Source organism: Silene latifolia, chromosome Y (assembly GCF_048544455.1).
Source record: "Silene latifolia isolate original U9 population chromosome Y, ASM4854445v1, whole genome shotgun sequence".
NCBI lineage: Eukaryota > Viridiplantae > Streptophyta > Magnoliopsida > Caryophyllales > Caryophyllaceae > Silene > Silene latifolia.
Window position 1 is genome coordinate 409,007,915 of NC_133538.1, and position 16,089 is coordinate 409,024,003.

Below are 16,089 nucleotides of genomic sequence, written 5' to 3' on the forward strand. Positions count from 1 at the left end.
CAGGAGCTTCAATATCAATCTTTGATGTCAAGTATTTCACCCTTGAAGGTAAACCCATGATTTCAGGGGTGTAAAACCGTGACCCAGGTGGTCCATGAAGGACCATCAAACCTTTGGAACGAAGTTCCTCCATTCGGGCATGGATACGCCGGGCTCCTTGAAATTTTCCTGAAGGACAGAATGAGACACGATGTCCCACTTCACCACAAGTTTTGCAGAATCTGAACACACCCTCGTAAGAAAACCCGATCCACTGATGTTCCACGTCACTAAGAGCCAAATAGCACCCAGGGATCAAAGGTTTGGACAGGTCTACCCAAACCTTCACCCTAACAAAAGAACGAGAGGGAGTTAAGGAGTTCACAACCTCCTCCTCGCAAATGTCCCCGACATGGGACAAAAGGAAAGCGGCGACGGACGAATGCATAAGATGAAACGGGAGATGAAGCACTCGAACCCAAACAGGGACAATATGAAATAGCATATTGTCCGGGAGAAGTAGTGGCGAAAGCAAGGACGAGCACCATTAAACTCCCCGCGATATTGACTGTTTGACGCTTCCTGAAGTACTTGTAATCCGCCATCGAAGAGAAAGAAAAAAGGTAGTAAGGTTTCATGGGTCGAATAGAAATCGACCCATTTAGCCTCCAGTTGATCCCAATCTGTTGGAAAATCCGGTCAACATCAAGATATCGTTGATCGATAAAACGGGCCGTGAGAACCCTATTAAAATCCAAACCCGTAAGATCCACACAAAGGTGCGGAGGTAAAGAGATACTAACACCGGCCCTACAGGGAGGGTTGAAGGAAGAAGAGGCCATAATTGTGAGAAATTTTGTTTTAAACAGAACAAGGTGGAGATCAGGATTAAATAAAAGTAGAAATTAATTTATAGTAGAACAGTGAAGAAGGGTTTGGCCGGAAAAAAACTACGTGGCAACAAGACAGAGCAGCTGAGCACACGTGTAAAACTTCTAGGCTATAAGCCGACATGTCATCAGACAAACAGAAGTGGTGAGTTTGGACGAGGAGGTAGATAGTGGATGAAAAAGAAGAAGTTAGGTTGATTTGGTAAGAAGGAAGACAGAAAAGATAGGTTGTTGTCGAAGAGGTGGAGGCGGTGTAACAAACCTCAGAGGGAAGGAACTCTCAATTTAGAGAGGAACTCTCAATTAGAGAGAGAAAACATTATATAATGCCATTGTTAATGGAGAAAATTCCATGGTAGCATTGTAAAATTGCAATAAACCAAATTTAAATTATACTCCCCCCGTCCCAGTTATTTGTTATCCTTTGGTTTGGCACAAAGACCAAGGAAAGAGAAGAGTGCCAATTACTAAATGACAAGTGGAATAAATTGAGTGTGAATGATCAAAATACTCATCAAATTCATTTTTAAAATAGAAAGGACAACAAATGACGGAAACACCCCAAAATGGAAAAGGATAACATATTACCGGCACAGAGGGAGTATGTAACAGCAACGGAAACTCTGTTGAAATGTGATAGGCTCGTATTTCTACTATCTGTTTAGATTATTTTATGCATAATAAAGCGGCATTGGGACGTGGTTTCACATGATTTACGCCACATTTACCATATTCTTAATGCCGGGTTAGTAATGGAGTTTTGAGCAATGATCGGAAGCAAAGGCATGTCTTGAAATCTACCATGGTGCAAAACATCTACAAGCAAGAAGGAAGACTAGCTAAGACATGAAGAATTGAAAGGATGAAGGAATTGAAGATTTGAAGCCCCGTTTGAATAAGGATCGACTTCAAATGAGTATATCTTGAGTTCTAGAGCTCATATCGATGGAAGGCCAAGTAGCGGTGAAGCTTATGTTCTTAGCTTTCCAACGACAGGTCACACGCCTCAGTTGGCAAGTAACGAGAGAGATATGACCTTTTGAAAAAATGCTGTCCAGCAGGCAACTCGCACCGTGCGAATTTTCAGTCCAATAATTCGCACCGTGCGAATTTTCTGGTAATTCCGCAATTTTGTTACGAGCTTGCTTCTTGCTTAAGGCCCATTAATCTTCCGCATCTTAGGACTATAAATAGATGAACACCATTAGGTTTTAGGGATCTTATGCTCATTTTAATTAATCAAGTTGTAATTTTGGGAATTATTCATCTTTTTGATTGGGTTTAGATCTACTATGGAGAACTAATCTCCTATTCTTAATCCGACTCAAAGGTGTAATATTTGGTTGTAAGACTCTTTAATCTTTCCTTAATTTTCATTATCATTGTTAATCCTTTGTGTTTATTGTTTGAATTTTGAAAACCTTGTTTACATTGAGTAATTAAGTGTGATTTCCTTGTTGCTTAATTAATCAAGTTCCTTAATTTATTGTTGTTGGGATTATTAAGTGTGATTTCCTTGTAATCTCATCTTTGCAATACCTTGTTATTATGCTAATGAATGTGATTTCTTCTTGGCCTAATTAGCAAGTAAAAGATTAACTTGTAATTAGGCATTAATCGTGATTTCATTGTGTCTAATTACCCCTATTGAATCTCTAGTGCTTTTATCTTCTTATTAATTTGACAAATGTATGTGATTTCTACTTGGTAGGATTGATAAGTTGTGTTATTTGATTAAGTGTCATTTCCTTGTCATTTGACCATTATTAAGGAGATTTAGAAGAGTAATCTTCACAATAGGGTGATAATATATAATTAAAGGATTGATTTTGTGGTTTTACTAACTAAAGTGCCTCACTTTATTGAGTCGGATTAAGTCTCTCTTAAATTTGATAAATTTCCATCTCAAAACTTGCTTGTTTGATTACTTGTTGCTTACTCTTGTTTGAATTTCCTTTTGTATCTTTGAAAACCAAAACCCCCCATTTTTACATACTTGTTGTTAATTTGTCACAATTGTTCTAGTTGCACTTTTAAATTCACCATTGCAAAACCCCCCTTCTCTTGGGTTCGATCCCTTTGCTTGCTACTTTACTAGTTTAGAATTAGTATTAATTAGTATGTATTATGGTATATAAATTATTAATTTGGCCGTCTTAAATAGCGACGTTTTAGGCGTGTCAAATTTTGGCGCCGTTGCCGGGGAAGGTAACGGTTTTGTTGGTGTTTTTAATTGTGTTTTTTAGAGTAGGTGTGAGCTTTGTGTGCTTTGTAGTGTAACTAGTTTTTGTAAATATTAGGATTAGTTTAAGTAGTTTATATTGCTCTCTTGTTTAATTTAATGGCTTTTCTTAATTTTCCTCAATTTGAACCATTTTACAAGTCTTCTTCTCTATGCTTTCTTGTGATATTTGAACCTATTATTCAAACCGTCTATGAATTTTCCACTTAAGAAGCTCAAAAGAGGATTAGAAAGCCCCGTAAAACAGAGCTGCGCAGGCTGCGCCAAAAGAGCGTAGCTGCGCCCCTCGTTTGCGCAGCCTGCGCCTTGGCTCGCAATTTGAACTTCTAATTTCCAAGATACTTGACCTCTTCAATTGTTCTCATTTCTTCTAATCTTCACTCCTCACTTCTCCCAACTGGATATTAGGTCACATGTGAGCCGCTTGTGCCTTGTCTTGACCGTTGAAAGGTTCTCCTTGACCCTCGGGTTCCGTGCATCAAAGTCAATTGTAAAACCGAGGTAAAATGGACAAGTTGCCACAACATAACCGATTATCAAATACTAGGATAAGCACACTTAAAGACCCATATTAAAAGACAGGAAGGTGATAAAATCACCCTCTTAGACCGACACAAAACACTACTATCAGCTATCCCATAGAAGCATTGTGCACTGCTACTTCTACCCAAGCTATGCATTTTGCTGGAGTTGTTCGTATTGAATTTGCTGCTGACGACGAAGGCTGCAAATTGGCGTTCAAATTACAGGAGAAATTCGAAGCGGTGGGTCATGCCCGTAGAGACTACTACGCAACTTACAAGCCAAAACAAGGGCCATATCTTTGGGTGGCTACTAAGGGAGATGAAGAATACTTTAGCTGTTCACCAACATGTAAGAACATACCCTTCGAATTAAGGAACACAGGAAGAGCACTCGCTGAAGATGACGATGTATGCATCTATAGCTGCATTAATATGGCTATTTGATCGCCAACCACCTACAGTGGATTGTCAGATTAATAGCGCAACAATGTTTTTCTTTCTAACTAAAATTTAAAAATCGTGTTTAGGCTATTATAACTGCCATTCAAGCGATGCTAAAAATTAATATCTAAATTAAGTTTTCTAATGAAGATTTAGATTGATTATTGCATAGTATTAGACTAACATATCAGAACATAAATACACATCAGATAAACAAGATATAAAAATATATGGACTCCAGATATTTGCATTGAGCTTAACTTATAACAAAATATATAAGCATAGACATTTACACTTATGGAGAAAGGTAAACAAAACAGCGAATACGTAACATCCAAATAAAAATTTGTAATTTATATATCTTTGGATACCGCATGCATCGCGCGCAGTAGAACCAGCTAGTTACATTATATTCCGCTATTGCAAAAATTTACCTGGGAGTTTTGGGTTTATTGTATCAAGAGAATCATATATCTACTCAAATAAGAACTACGAGTATCATCATCATCCATAATGTATAGCAGCACCAAATCTCCAAAATTCCACGGAAATAGTCAGCCATGTTAAAAGAAGAGAGCGTGCACATCTTATTCCAAATCCAGACGTTTTTTCATGGCCTCATAAACCATATAAGTAATACTTGCAGATGGAATGACTTTCAAAAGGTTTGGAAACAATCCTTTGTAGAATCCCTTCCATCTTTCTTCTCGAAAAGTCTTTAGAAAAACATCGGACATGGTTGCATTTGACTGATTAGCTTGCATTCTGAATAGAACAGTCAGAGCTTAATTATAATCCTGATATTTTGCAATAGGCTGGATTTGCAGAAATTAATAGGGAAAGGTATCTAAGATTTAAGATGAATTTAATTAATCAAAAGGGAAAAGGTTGTTTTCCTCTCCAACAAGGTCAAAGACTCGTTATTTAGGTCTTGAATATTACGGAGTATGAAACACAGCAAAAGAGCTTGCTTAAGAGGACGTCTACACTCAGTCTCCCATAATCATTCAACCAGTGAGCCATTGAGGCACAAGGATATCCTTGTTGAGCTAGTGAGAAATATGTTGTCATGTTCCCCATCGTTCCTTCTTTATTGAGCTCAAGAATATTGAAAAACGTGCAAAAATGGTGGTGACTGGCGAACCTAGCCAAAAAAAGAGAGCAAAGTTTGAAACTTTGAACTACCGACTTTTTTTCAAAAGGTTTGAACCAGTGACCTGGAGATGTTACAAATTTACACTGGAAACCAACAGACAAAACTGTAGTATTAATTATACATGGACAACACATGTTATATACCGACTTTTATCTTAGATGATGGAGATTCTAAAATCTGCCATTGCGCACAGAGTAACCGTTTATAAATGCCCGACTTTTGCTAACACACTTTCAACAGTAACTGACATACCTTGTCCTGACGACCTGCAATGGGTAAACACACGTTGCCCCCACAGCACCAGCTACTGTCCCACAGCCTAATTGCACAAGAGCTCCAGGTTCTGCATATATTGCAAGTTAGGTTATCATGAAACATAATTTGTCATACAAATTCTCATGTGAGACAGTCTTGATAATTTATCATGAAAATGGTCCATATGAAAACAAATTGAGGTAGCTTTACTGTAAGATAATGGGTTAATGATTAATAAATGGAAAGTTAATCACATGAGACCGTCTTTCAAGTTTCAACAGACGTATTGTTTATCTCAAAAATAAGAATTGCTTATCAGAATATAACAAGATATGCAAGAATTGAGAAACGGAGAACTTACCGCTATCTGGGAACATATATTTTTTAGCCAAATCCTTGAGTGTTTCATAAGCAGCTAGATCAATGCCCGCATAAGGAATAATACCAATAAGAGAGGGAAAAAGGCCCTTGTAGAAAGCTCGTGAGCCCTCCTTAATCCAGATGTCCCTAGTTAAAGATCCTAATCTAGGTACTTTCCCGTCTATGCATTCATGGGTCTGTAACCGGGTTTTTACAAGATCCATCGGGTAGATAACGGTCTGAGCAACAGCACCTGCAAGGCCACCAGAAACAAGGCGGCCAGCTGTTCCAATATCAGCCTTGTCTTCACCTTTAGCATCTGATATAGCACCTTTAAGCAATTCATATGTGTAAAATCTAATCGCACTCTCAGGTGCTACCTTCAGCACATTTAACCCATTTCCGCGAAAAAATGCAAAAATCTTTCCTTCCTTCCATATTTTCTTTACTGCTGACATTATACGAGCATCCTTAGTTTCAACTTGCAACGCCACTTTCAAACGGTCTAGGGGAGCAGTAGCAGTACGAGATGCAGCACCTGCTATACCTCCTGCTATTAAATATCGGCCTGCATGCATATGCTTGCTAATCCCTTCTGGTATGACAGTTTGTTCACCAATGTCCACAAGGCAGACCCTCTCCCAATAGTGATAGATATTTGCAATAGTTACTTCATGAGGATATAGAAGAAGAAAGTCTCGCCACTCTTCAAAAGTTATGACACCATTATTATCCTTATCAACACGCTCAACAAAACGAGCAAGTTCTTCGTCATCAATCTCAATCCCTACATAACAGAGACTGCTGTGGCTTATAGGATGAACAGAAAAAAGGGAAAAAAACACAATTAAAAGGATGCAACCTATTAAACCGTCTAACAAGGATGCAGTTTAAACTAGGCTGCTAATTAGCGTGTGAGGTGTGACATAGGCCTGTGACAAACAGTAATGTAGTAATTTCCTTTACTCATTATTTTGCCTATTATTTGGCCTGAGCTGCAAGGTACAAGAAATCATTGATAGAGAATATTCCATTCCAATAAGCAGCAATGAACAAAGCATAAACAGCACAGTCACCTTGATTAACACAAACATTTATGAGGATGAATCTTCAAAACCTAAAGTTATTTCCCAAGATGACCAAAACCTCCCGTCACTGGTTAGTGATTTAATGTGGGGAAAAAACACATGCTATCCTAATGTTTATTACAGCTAGGTTTGAACGCAACTGTAGCACTCCAAGTCTCAAGCCCTGGATGGATAGGAAGTAGTCATTAGGACACCACCATGTGTAATAGACTCATAGACAAGCACGTCTTTCTCCTGCATCTTGGCCTCACTCGTGCAAGCGGTACGTGGCATGAGAAGCTCAGAAGGTCACTCATCTAAGAATTCTACTCACCAAGCAAGCTTAACTGTGTCATTCTTAGCACACAAGCTTCTGAAGTGAAAGCGCGCTTTTCTGAAGTATTTTATTCCCTTTAAACACTCACCTAAGCTCCTCAGTTTTCAACCAAGCTCCTCGGAATCAGGGGTACATAATACTTGGCTATTGTTATGGTCGCTATGTTAGTTTCTAAAATAAGGGAAAACTTGTGACCTAAAAATTTGCTTAACAAATAGGAGCTATAAACCTATAAGCCAGTCATAGATGATGGTTAATAGAAGGTCGGAAGAAAAGTTAGATGGATATAACAACGCAGATTTATTTCGGCATTACAGAGAAGAAAGATGCCCTTCCCTCTCCTCCGTTTTTATGCATAAAACAAGCTCCCAACTTTAAAATTACAAAGACGTAGCCAATTATCCTATAATAGCTGTCAAAAGGCAAAACAACAGGTGGAATTGTATTACTAATCAATGAAAGACATAAAAACAAATAAGATGTGAAATCCCATACAAAATGAGTTTGGGTTTCCCTGGCACGGAGTATAGAGAATCCACGTTATAAGCTCAAGTGAGGCTCCATCCTAAAACAAAATGTCACAAGGAGTTGCTCCATATAAAGTGACAAATCCCACCCTTAACGAATGCATGTGAGAGGGTGACACCCAATCTCGGTGCCACCCGGTGGCGCCCTATCATTATCCTTTTCTTAACATGGGAGATTAGCAAATGGGGATTGGGGAGTGGGGACCATATCATAAGAAGAACTTGTTAACACTTAACGCAAGGCCTTTGAATTATCGCCGAATTCTAGTCCAACAATACACTAGTACGGAGTAATTCTTAAGGCTAAACAAAAAAAATGATCACAGCCAAAACAACCTACTCCGTATAAAGCAAGTACATTATCCCACATACACACACGCTACAATTGACAAATCATAAGCGAACCGAATGTGAATTAGGAGATATAATGAAGCATAAACGGCATCAAACATATCAAATGTTGTCAATAAATGCATAACTTAAGATAACGACTCCAAATTTACCTGCTTTAACAAGAGCATCATAGAGCTCTTCAGGCAAGATACACCCATTATGCTCAACATCAATAGTCTGAAAAATACGATACAGTTCAAGCTCCTTATCATCCATATACCTTCTAAACTCATAATAATTAACCCGGCCATCGTGATCAGCATCACAAACATGTAACAAATCCCTAGCATACTTATAAACAGACGGAATATGACGCGCAGTTAAACCCGCTTCAATCTCAGCATAATCCAAATACCCAGTACTCGACTTATCGAAAAAACTAAACAAACTCCTAATCCTCACCTCCCTCTCCTCCTTAGTCTCCTGCAATGCCAATAAAACATGTTCCATTGACACTGGCCCTGCTTTCTTCACTGGATTACACCCCTCACAACGCCTCGTTTCCCCCTCATTTTTCACCTTTCCCTCCATTTTTCGACAGCGAAAACCGAATACAATCTCCACCTATTTAAGTATCCATAAGTATAACCCTTCAAACAAGCTCCAACACTTAACAAAATTCCAATTGGAATTCAAAATCAGTCCAATGTCGGCCAATATATAATCATAATTACAAGGAATATGGTATGGTATATAAGAATATAAATTCCACAAGCTTTATGAATTTTGACCCTTGAAATTGAAAGGGTCAAAATAATTAATAATAACAAGATGAATAAAGTTATCAAACCCTAAATTGACGCAACTGAACAGTGAAAAACGGAGTTACTGCGGTGGTGTAACTATGGCGGGATGATAGATCGGGAATTAGAGGTGGTCGGAAACAATGGTGGAAATTGTCGAAGACACGGCGGAGATGACGGAGGAGAGAGGAAAAGGGAGGAAGGTGAATGTGATGCTGGAATTGATGATTGACTTGATTGGACTGGACAGAGTGTAAAATGGGTGATGTAGATTGTAGAACAAGATGGTGGAATTAGAGCATCGCAGGTGTTTTCCCGTATGTCCTCTCTCTTTATATAGGGCTTCTCATTATTGCACCAAGATTCCAAACATTTGGGCTTCACTGTTTTTAGGGGAGGTTTCCAAAAAAAGTAAGGGGGCGTTTGGTTGAGGGGAATAAGGAAAGGGAAAGAGAATAAAAATGGTTGATTCCTTTTGTTGTTGTTTGTTTCTTGTAAAAGAAAGGGAACCCATACCCCCTTACCCCAAAACCATTCTCATCCTTACCCCTCGGCAGTTCCCATAACCCCATAATCCCTTCTTCCTTCTACTCCCTATTTCCACCACTCCCACCAACACCCACCACACCCTCTCACACCGTCAACCACTGCCACCTACACCCTACACCCACCACACCGACACAACCACCACCAGGGACGCCGACACAACCACCACCGGTAGCAGCCGTCCACGGTACCCCATATCCTCAACCACTAAACACCACACCAACACCTTCAGTAACTCTCCCACCCCACCAACCACCACCAACACCTTCCTCGGCCACACCACTGCAACCGTCCGACGCCAGCCGCACCAGATCTGGTGTTTTAAGGGGTGGGGGAGGGGTTTTCGAAGGGTTGTGGTGGATTTTTTTAGAATGAATAAGGTGTTTGGGGTCGGGATTGTGGTGTTTGTTGAGGGCGTAAGGCGTGGTGATTAAGTTCGCCGTGGGGTACCGTGAGGAAGATCGTCGGCGCCGCTACTTGTGGTGGTGTCGGTGTAGATAATGGTGGCAGGTGGTGGGTAATGGTGGAGGAGGTGGTGGATGTTGGCTTTTAATTCCCTTTCCCTCTAATTGTCAACCAAACACCCAAGTATAATATGGGTGATCCCATTCATTTCCCTCTCTTACCCTTTCTTGATTTCATTCTCTTACCCTTTCCCGCAAACGCCCCCTAAGTCAATTTCTGTTATTTTTGGGAAGGTTTCTAAATTTTTGTGTGTGAATTGAGAAATCCATTGTTGCATAGATGTAGTTATGAAATGGAAAGGATAAATAAAATTATTGAAAAATAAGGTGGACGAATAAGAAAAGAAAAGAGAAAATATGGAGAGTCTCACCTTTGCGGATGCTCTTAGCCTATTGTCCACTTCTTGTTGCCAAAGATTTTCTACTGTTTTTTTATAAACTTAAGGATCTTTGGTGATTTTTTTGTTTTTGGTTTTGTTTAATTAATTGTGGTAAAGAGTAGGCCACCCACCTCTTCCACACCACCGCGTTACACCTCGGACTACCAACTGCTTTACTCTCAAATTTATGTCCACTATTTGATCCGTCGACCAAATCTGTCTTTCTAACCACCGTCACGATTGCCTGTGTCCAGCACCTCTGATGACACCAATTTTTAATGAGATCTTGAATTTCGAGGTTTAAATCTCAGATGTACACGAAAATAAATTTAGTTTTTCAAAACTACCTATACCATTGGAGTTTAAGGAGAATATTGAACAAATTCAAATGGCCATCGTCGGACACGGAGATGCGGGCGCATCTAATATGCACAAATGACGGTCGTCGATGGTGGTATTGTTAATTTAAAGGATGGTGGTGGTGGTGGTGGTGGTAGACTTGAGTTGACGGTAGCCGGAGTTGTTTCCGTCGAGGTTGGAGGTGTTGGGTTCATAGGTATTACGTATGGTGTATGGCAGTGGAGAGTAGTGTTGAGCAAAATATATCCGATTCGATATTTTTTCCGAATCCGATCCGAAATCCGAAAAAAATCCGAATATATGGATACCATTTAAATTGGATATCCGATCCGGTTTTTTCTGAATAAACTGGATTGAATGTGGATTGTGATTTTCTTAAAACCGGATATCCGAATCCAATCCAAATTTTAAAAATTTATATAACAAAAAGGAAAACTTTATACTTAGTTTATACGATTTTTAGACTAGTTTTGAAATTTTTAATAAATACTTGTAATTTATGCAATTAAGACTTGTAATTTATGCGATCTTGATTTGCAATTTATGAGATCAAGACTTGTAATTTATGGTTACCTTTTTTAGTGGGTTGCAAAATGCGAAATGGACCAAATTTTCTTTAGTTTTAGTCTGCCAATATGCTAATACCACCAGCCTCGGTGGAATTTTTACTGTACATTTAAGTCCGAATCGAATCCGGTTTCCGAAATATGGATCTCCGAATTTTTGGATTCTAGAATCATTCGAATCGGTTGTGGATCAGGAAAAATGATAATTTTATATTCGGATATCCGATTCGGTTTTGAAATCCGGATCGGATATCCAGTTTTGCTCAGCCCTAGTGCAGAGGGTAAATCGCCCACTAATTTCTTGTAAATAATAATAATAATAATAATAATAATAATAATAATAATAATAATAATAATAATAATAATAATAATAATAATAATAATAAATAATAAATAATAATAATAATAATAATAATAATAATAATGATGATGATGATAATGATGATAATGATAATGATGATAATGATAATAATAATGATAATGATAATAATAATAATAATAATAATAACAATAATAATAATAATAACAATAACAATAACAATAACAATAACAATAACAATAACAATAACAATAACAATAACAATAACAATAACAATAACAATAACAACAACAATAATAACAACAACAACAACGACGACAGCAACAACAACAACAACAACAATAATAATAATAATAATAATAATAATAATAACGGTCTCTCTCTCTCTCTTTTTTCTCTGACTAAAAATCCTCTGAAAATAGCTGTAACACCCCCATTTATATAGGAGCCTTTACTAAGACATTCCCAAATAAATAGGACTGTTACCATCTCGGTTTCCCGAGGTAGTGAATAACAAAGTACAACAAACCAAAGTACTTTAAATAAAATTTAGCGATTACATGTTTATTACAACTTAAATAAACTAAAACTTAATATAAAGTTAAATACAACTCGCAGCGGAAATAAATAAAGTGATTAATAAAACTAAATGGTCTAGACTTCTAGGTAAACTGCCCGAATTCTCAAGCATCCCTTTAAGCTCCCAAGTTAGCTAACTCAAGTACCTGTCAAATATGCTCCCCATTATGGTTCATCACAGGTGTTCACGAATACACTGTCAACCACGAGGTTGAGTAGGAATAACTAACAACAATACAAGGTGAAATGATATGACATATAATGCAAATACAACTGAGCTCATCACCCGAAACACCCATTCATCCCGCCAATCCCTGGCCCGGGGTATTCATCATTTCAACTGAAGTTGAAGTATTCACCATCCCAACCAAAGTTGAGGTATTCACCATCCCAACCGAAGTTGAGGTATTCAATTATACGCCATGCCAATTATAAAAATCATCTCAGTCACGAGGCTGAGGTATCCAACGCAAAGGAAATTCCAATATGAATAATCGAACAATAAACAATCCAACAATATATAATCCACATCCATTAATCCATCCAATTTCACAATACCTTTATAAATTCCACAAACCAACAAAGATAAGACAAGTTGAATAGTTATCCTACCTCGAAAGCAAGCACTCCAATTACGCAATCCAATAAGTAGAAATCCAAATAAACTTCTCAACAATACCGTCACCTAATCATAAATAATTATCCCATTATTATTAATTCATTATTCTTATTTAATAATTTATAAAACTTATATTATTTATATTATTACCTAAAAATCCGTCTTAATAATTAAACAAATTATATAATCTTCCTTAACCCACCATTAACCAATTATAAAAATCAAGTTAATACTACAACCTACGTATCACCAATCACCATCATCAACATCCCCTCATACACGTCTTCAACCCGTGTCTACTACCCACCAAAACCCGTCCTTAACGACTCCCTTAACTACCATCAGCTCCACCCAAGCCTGCCAACTCCTGGCCTGCACCACGAGGTCCACAACCAGCCCCTAACCACCAGTCATACCGTCACCAGAACCCCACAATCTCACGCCCTAGCAACAACAACCACGAACACCACTAATACCGAAAACCCGACACTTATCCTCTCCACCAACCTTCACCACCTCTAGCCACCACCGTTGTCACCACTGACCCACGGTGGTTCCAGGGGGTGGTCCCACATCCACCTGACCCGTCACGATATCCACCAAAAACCGACAGTAGCATCAACAACACCCCTCCCCCGTTTCTCGCTATTCCGAGCACCACCACCAACAACAACAACCTTCAACCTCCCTGAAACCACCACCCTGGTCGACACAAACACCAGGACCCAACCCCACCATACCCAGGTCAAGGCGAACCCGAATAAGGGTCCAATTCGGTTCGGATCCCCTGTTTTGCAATTCCGGTCATAAACGGTCATAAAGGTGGCGCCTTTAGCCACCACACGCCACCATTAGGGTCCCTCAACCACCACGAGTACAACCAGCCCAGACCCAAGTCATGTCGAGTCACAGTAAGGGGTCAATCCGTGTTTACTGTATGCAATAACCACCCTCAAACTCGTCTGAAATCCCCCTTTTCCCGAGGTCCCTGGTGGTCAACGACTGGTCCTGGTCAGACCCTGGTGATCCATGGTCATGGTGACGGTCTTAGTTCGTCAAACGATATTCTAGTTTACGAGTTATAACAATTACAAAATCAATACATTATTATAAGACCGTCTTACCTTGAGACGATAATAACAGCTATGTTCTTCCTTCCTTATGCCCTAAATCTCTCTATGTGTAAAAATATGTGAATAAAACCTATTATGTAGGTCATGCCTTGCTTTTATACTAGTAAAAGGTCGTCTTTAGGAAACTTATTAGTAAATTACTAATTACCAACCATTATTATTTTATGAATATTATTAGTATTACTATTATTATTATTATTATTATTATAATAGCATAATTATCGTTTATAATTATTATTATATTAATTATCGTATATTTTTATTATTTAATTGTTATCCCAACTCATTATTTTATTATTTATTATTTTATTATATTATCCCGTCTTACTCACGATTATTAATCATAAACGTCATAATTAATAATTAAAAATGCTCAAAACGTAAATATAAATCCCATCAAATTACGGGGTATTACAATAGCGATTGAGTGGTTCACTCAACTTTCGTTTTGAAGGCTTCGCCGTCATGCCGAGGGGCCGGCCGCCCAAAATCATCGGTTGAAATACTCGCGCTACTGACAAAATAATAGATGGACAAAAAAGTGATAGTGGTTCTTCGTTGCGATCTCCTGGAACTGCGGTACTAATGGACTTTATGACATCTTCTTCTTCTCCGGTTGTTTCAGAATCTTCTCTAGTGGTGATAGTGCCCTCTACTTCTAAATCTAAGGAGCAGGTAACATCTACATCTACTCCTATTCCTTTGGTTGTTCTTGTTGACCCCAATTCTGTGGTTAACATTGTTGTTCATAATCCGCCTCCTAAAAAACCCTACGCTTAAGCTTTAAAATCATCTAGCAAGGGTATGACACTATCGTTCGTTAAGGGTAGTGAACGCGAGGTTCTTATTGAAGAGGGTGATATTGTGGATGAAATTGAATACTGGAGCTATACTTTTGTTGGTACTGTTATGGGTAAACAGACTTCTCTTGTGGAACTTAATTCGCTGGTTTCAAAGCATTGGAACCATATTACCACACCTGAGATTCTCTATTTCTCTCGTGGGTGGTATTATTTTAGGTTTTTGTCTAAGGAGGGCATGTCTACAATTTCTTCATTGTTCATTACTTCATCTTGCAAGTCAGAAGCAGGTAATGACTACTTTTATCTATGCTTTTAATAGAGCTGCTGAAAGGATGGAGCTCTGGGATACTCTTAGACATCTCTCCCATAGGATTACTTTACCATGGGTATGTCTTGGTGATTTTAATGCGTCTCTTACAGCTGATGAAAGGGTTGGGTGCATTCTTCATGATAGGGAAATGCAGGAGTTTAGGGACTGTCTTGCTGACTGTGCTTTGTCTGATCACCCCTACACTGGGAGGATTTTTACATGGCATAATAAGCAGGCTAAGTCACCTAAATGGGCCAAACTAGATAGATTATTAGTCAATCCAACCTGGTTTTTCCAAATTCCCTCCTCTACTGTGACATTTCTTCCTGCTGGTATTTCTGATCATGCTGCCATTGTGCTCAACATTCCCAGCTCCAATCCTAAACCAAGGTATTTTAAATACCTCAATTGCTGGGCTCTCTCCTCTGGTTTTCATCAACTTATTGCTGATCATTGGAATATACATGTGCCAAGCAGTAAGATTTTCATTTTATTTTCTAAACTGAGGAGGCTTAGGGAGCATTTAAGGGCTATTCATACTACTGAATTCTCCGGTAGTATGCAAAGAGTAGCTGCTTCAAAAACTGGTCTCTCTCATTGCCAATTTTTGCTTCAAGCATCTCCCCTTAACCAGCTTCTTCTGGTGGAGGAGAAAGCTCTTACTACTACTTATACGAAGCTGAAGAATGCTGAGATGAGGACTTTGGCCTAAAAAGCTAAGGTTCAGTATATGCAGCTTAGTGATGCTAATACTAAGTATTTTTATGCTAGTGTTGCTGCAAGAAAGAGTAAAAATACTGTTGGATTCATTAATGATGCTCAAGGGAGGGTCTGTACAGGGTATGCTGAAGTAACTCGGGCTTTTTTAGGCTATTATAAATCTTACTTGGCTCTGAGGAGAGTATCCAGCCTCTTCCCCCTGAGTTGTTCTCTTATCATATTCTTCATGATGCTACCCATTTAGATAGTATGGTCACTCCTCATGAGATTAGTGCAGCTCTCTCTTCCATTGATAGGAATAAGAGTCCAGGTGTGGATGGTTATTCATCAGGTTTCTTCAAAGACACTTGGGACATTACTGTACCTGATTTCACTG

General features: G+C 38.6%; 1 protein-coding gene across 1 annotated transcript; it reads right to left on the reverse strand.

Moving 5' to 3' along the window:
* Positions 1-4,393: 4,393 nt before the first annotated feature.
* On the reverse strand, positions 4,394-9,183 carry LOC141633074 (calcium-dependent mitochondrial ATP-magnesium/phosphate carrier protein 2-like). The gene is made up of 4 exons (XM_074445557.1): positions 8,282-9,183; positions 5,849-6,634; positions 5,485-5,575; positions 4,394-4,841 (listed from the first exon to the last, which is right to left on the reverse strand). Exons 1-4 carry the CDS (start codon positions 8,700-8,702, stop codon positions 4,664-4,666), a joined length of 1,476 nt encoding a protein of 491 aa, XP_074301658.1. The 5' UTR covers positions 8,703-9,183; the 3' UTR covers positions 4,394-4,663.
* Between the last annotated feature and the right edge of the window lie 6,906 nt (positions 9,184-16,089).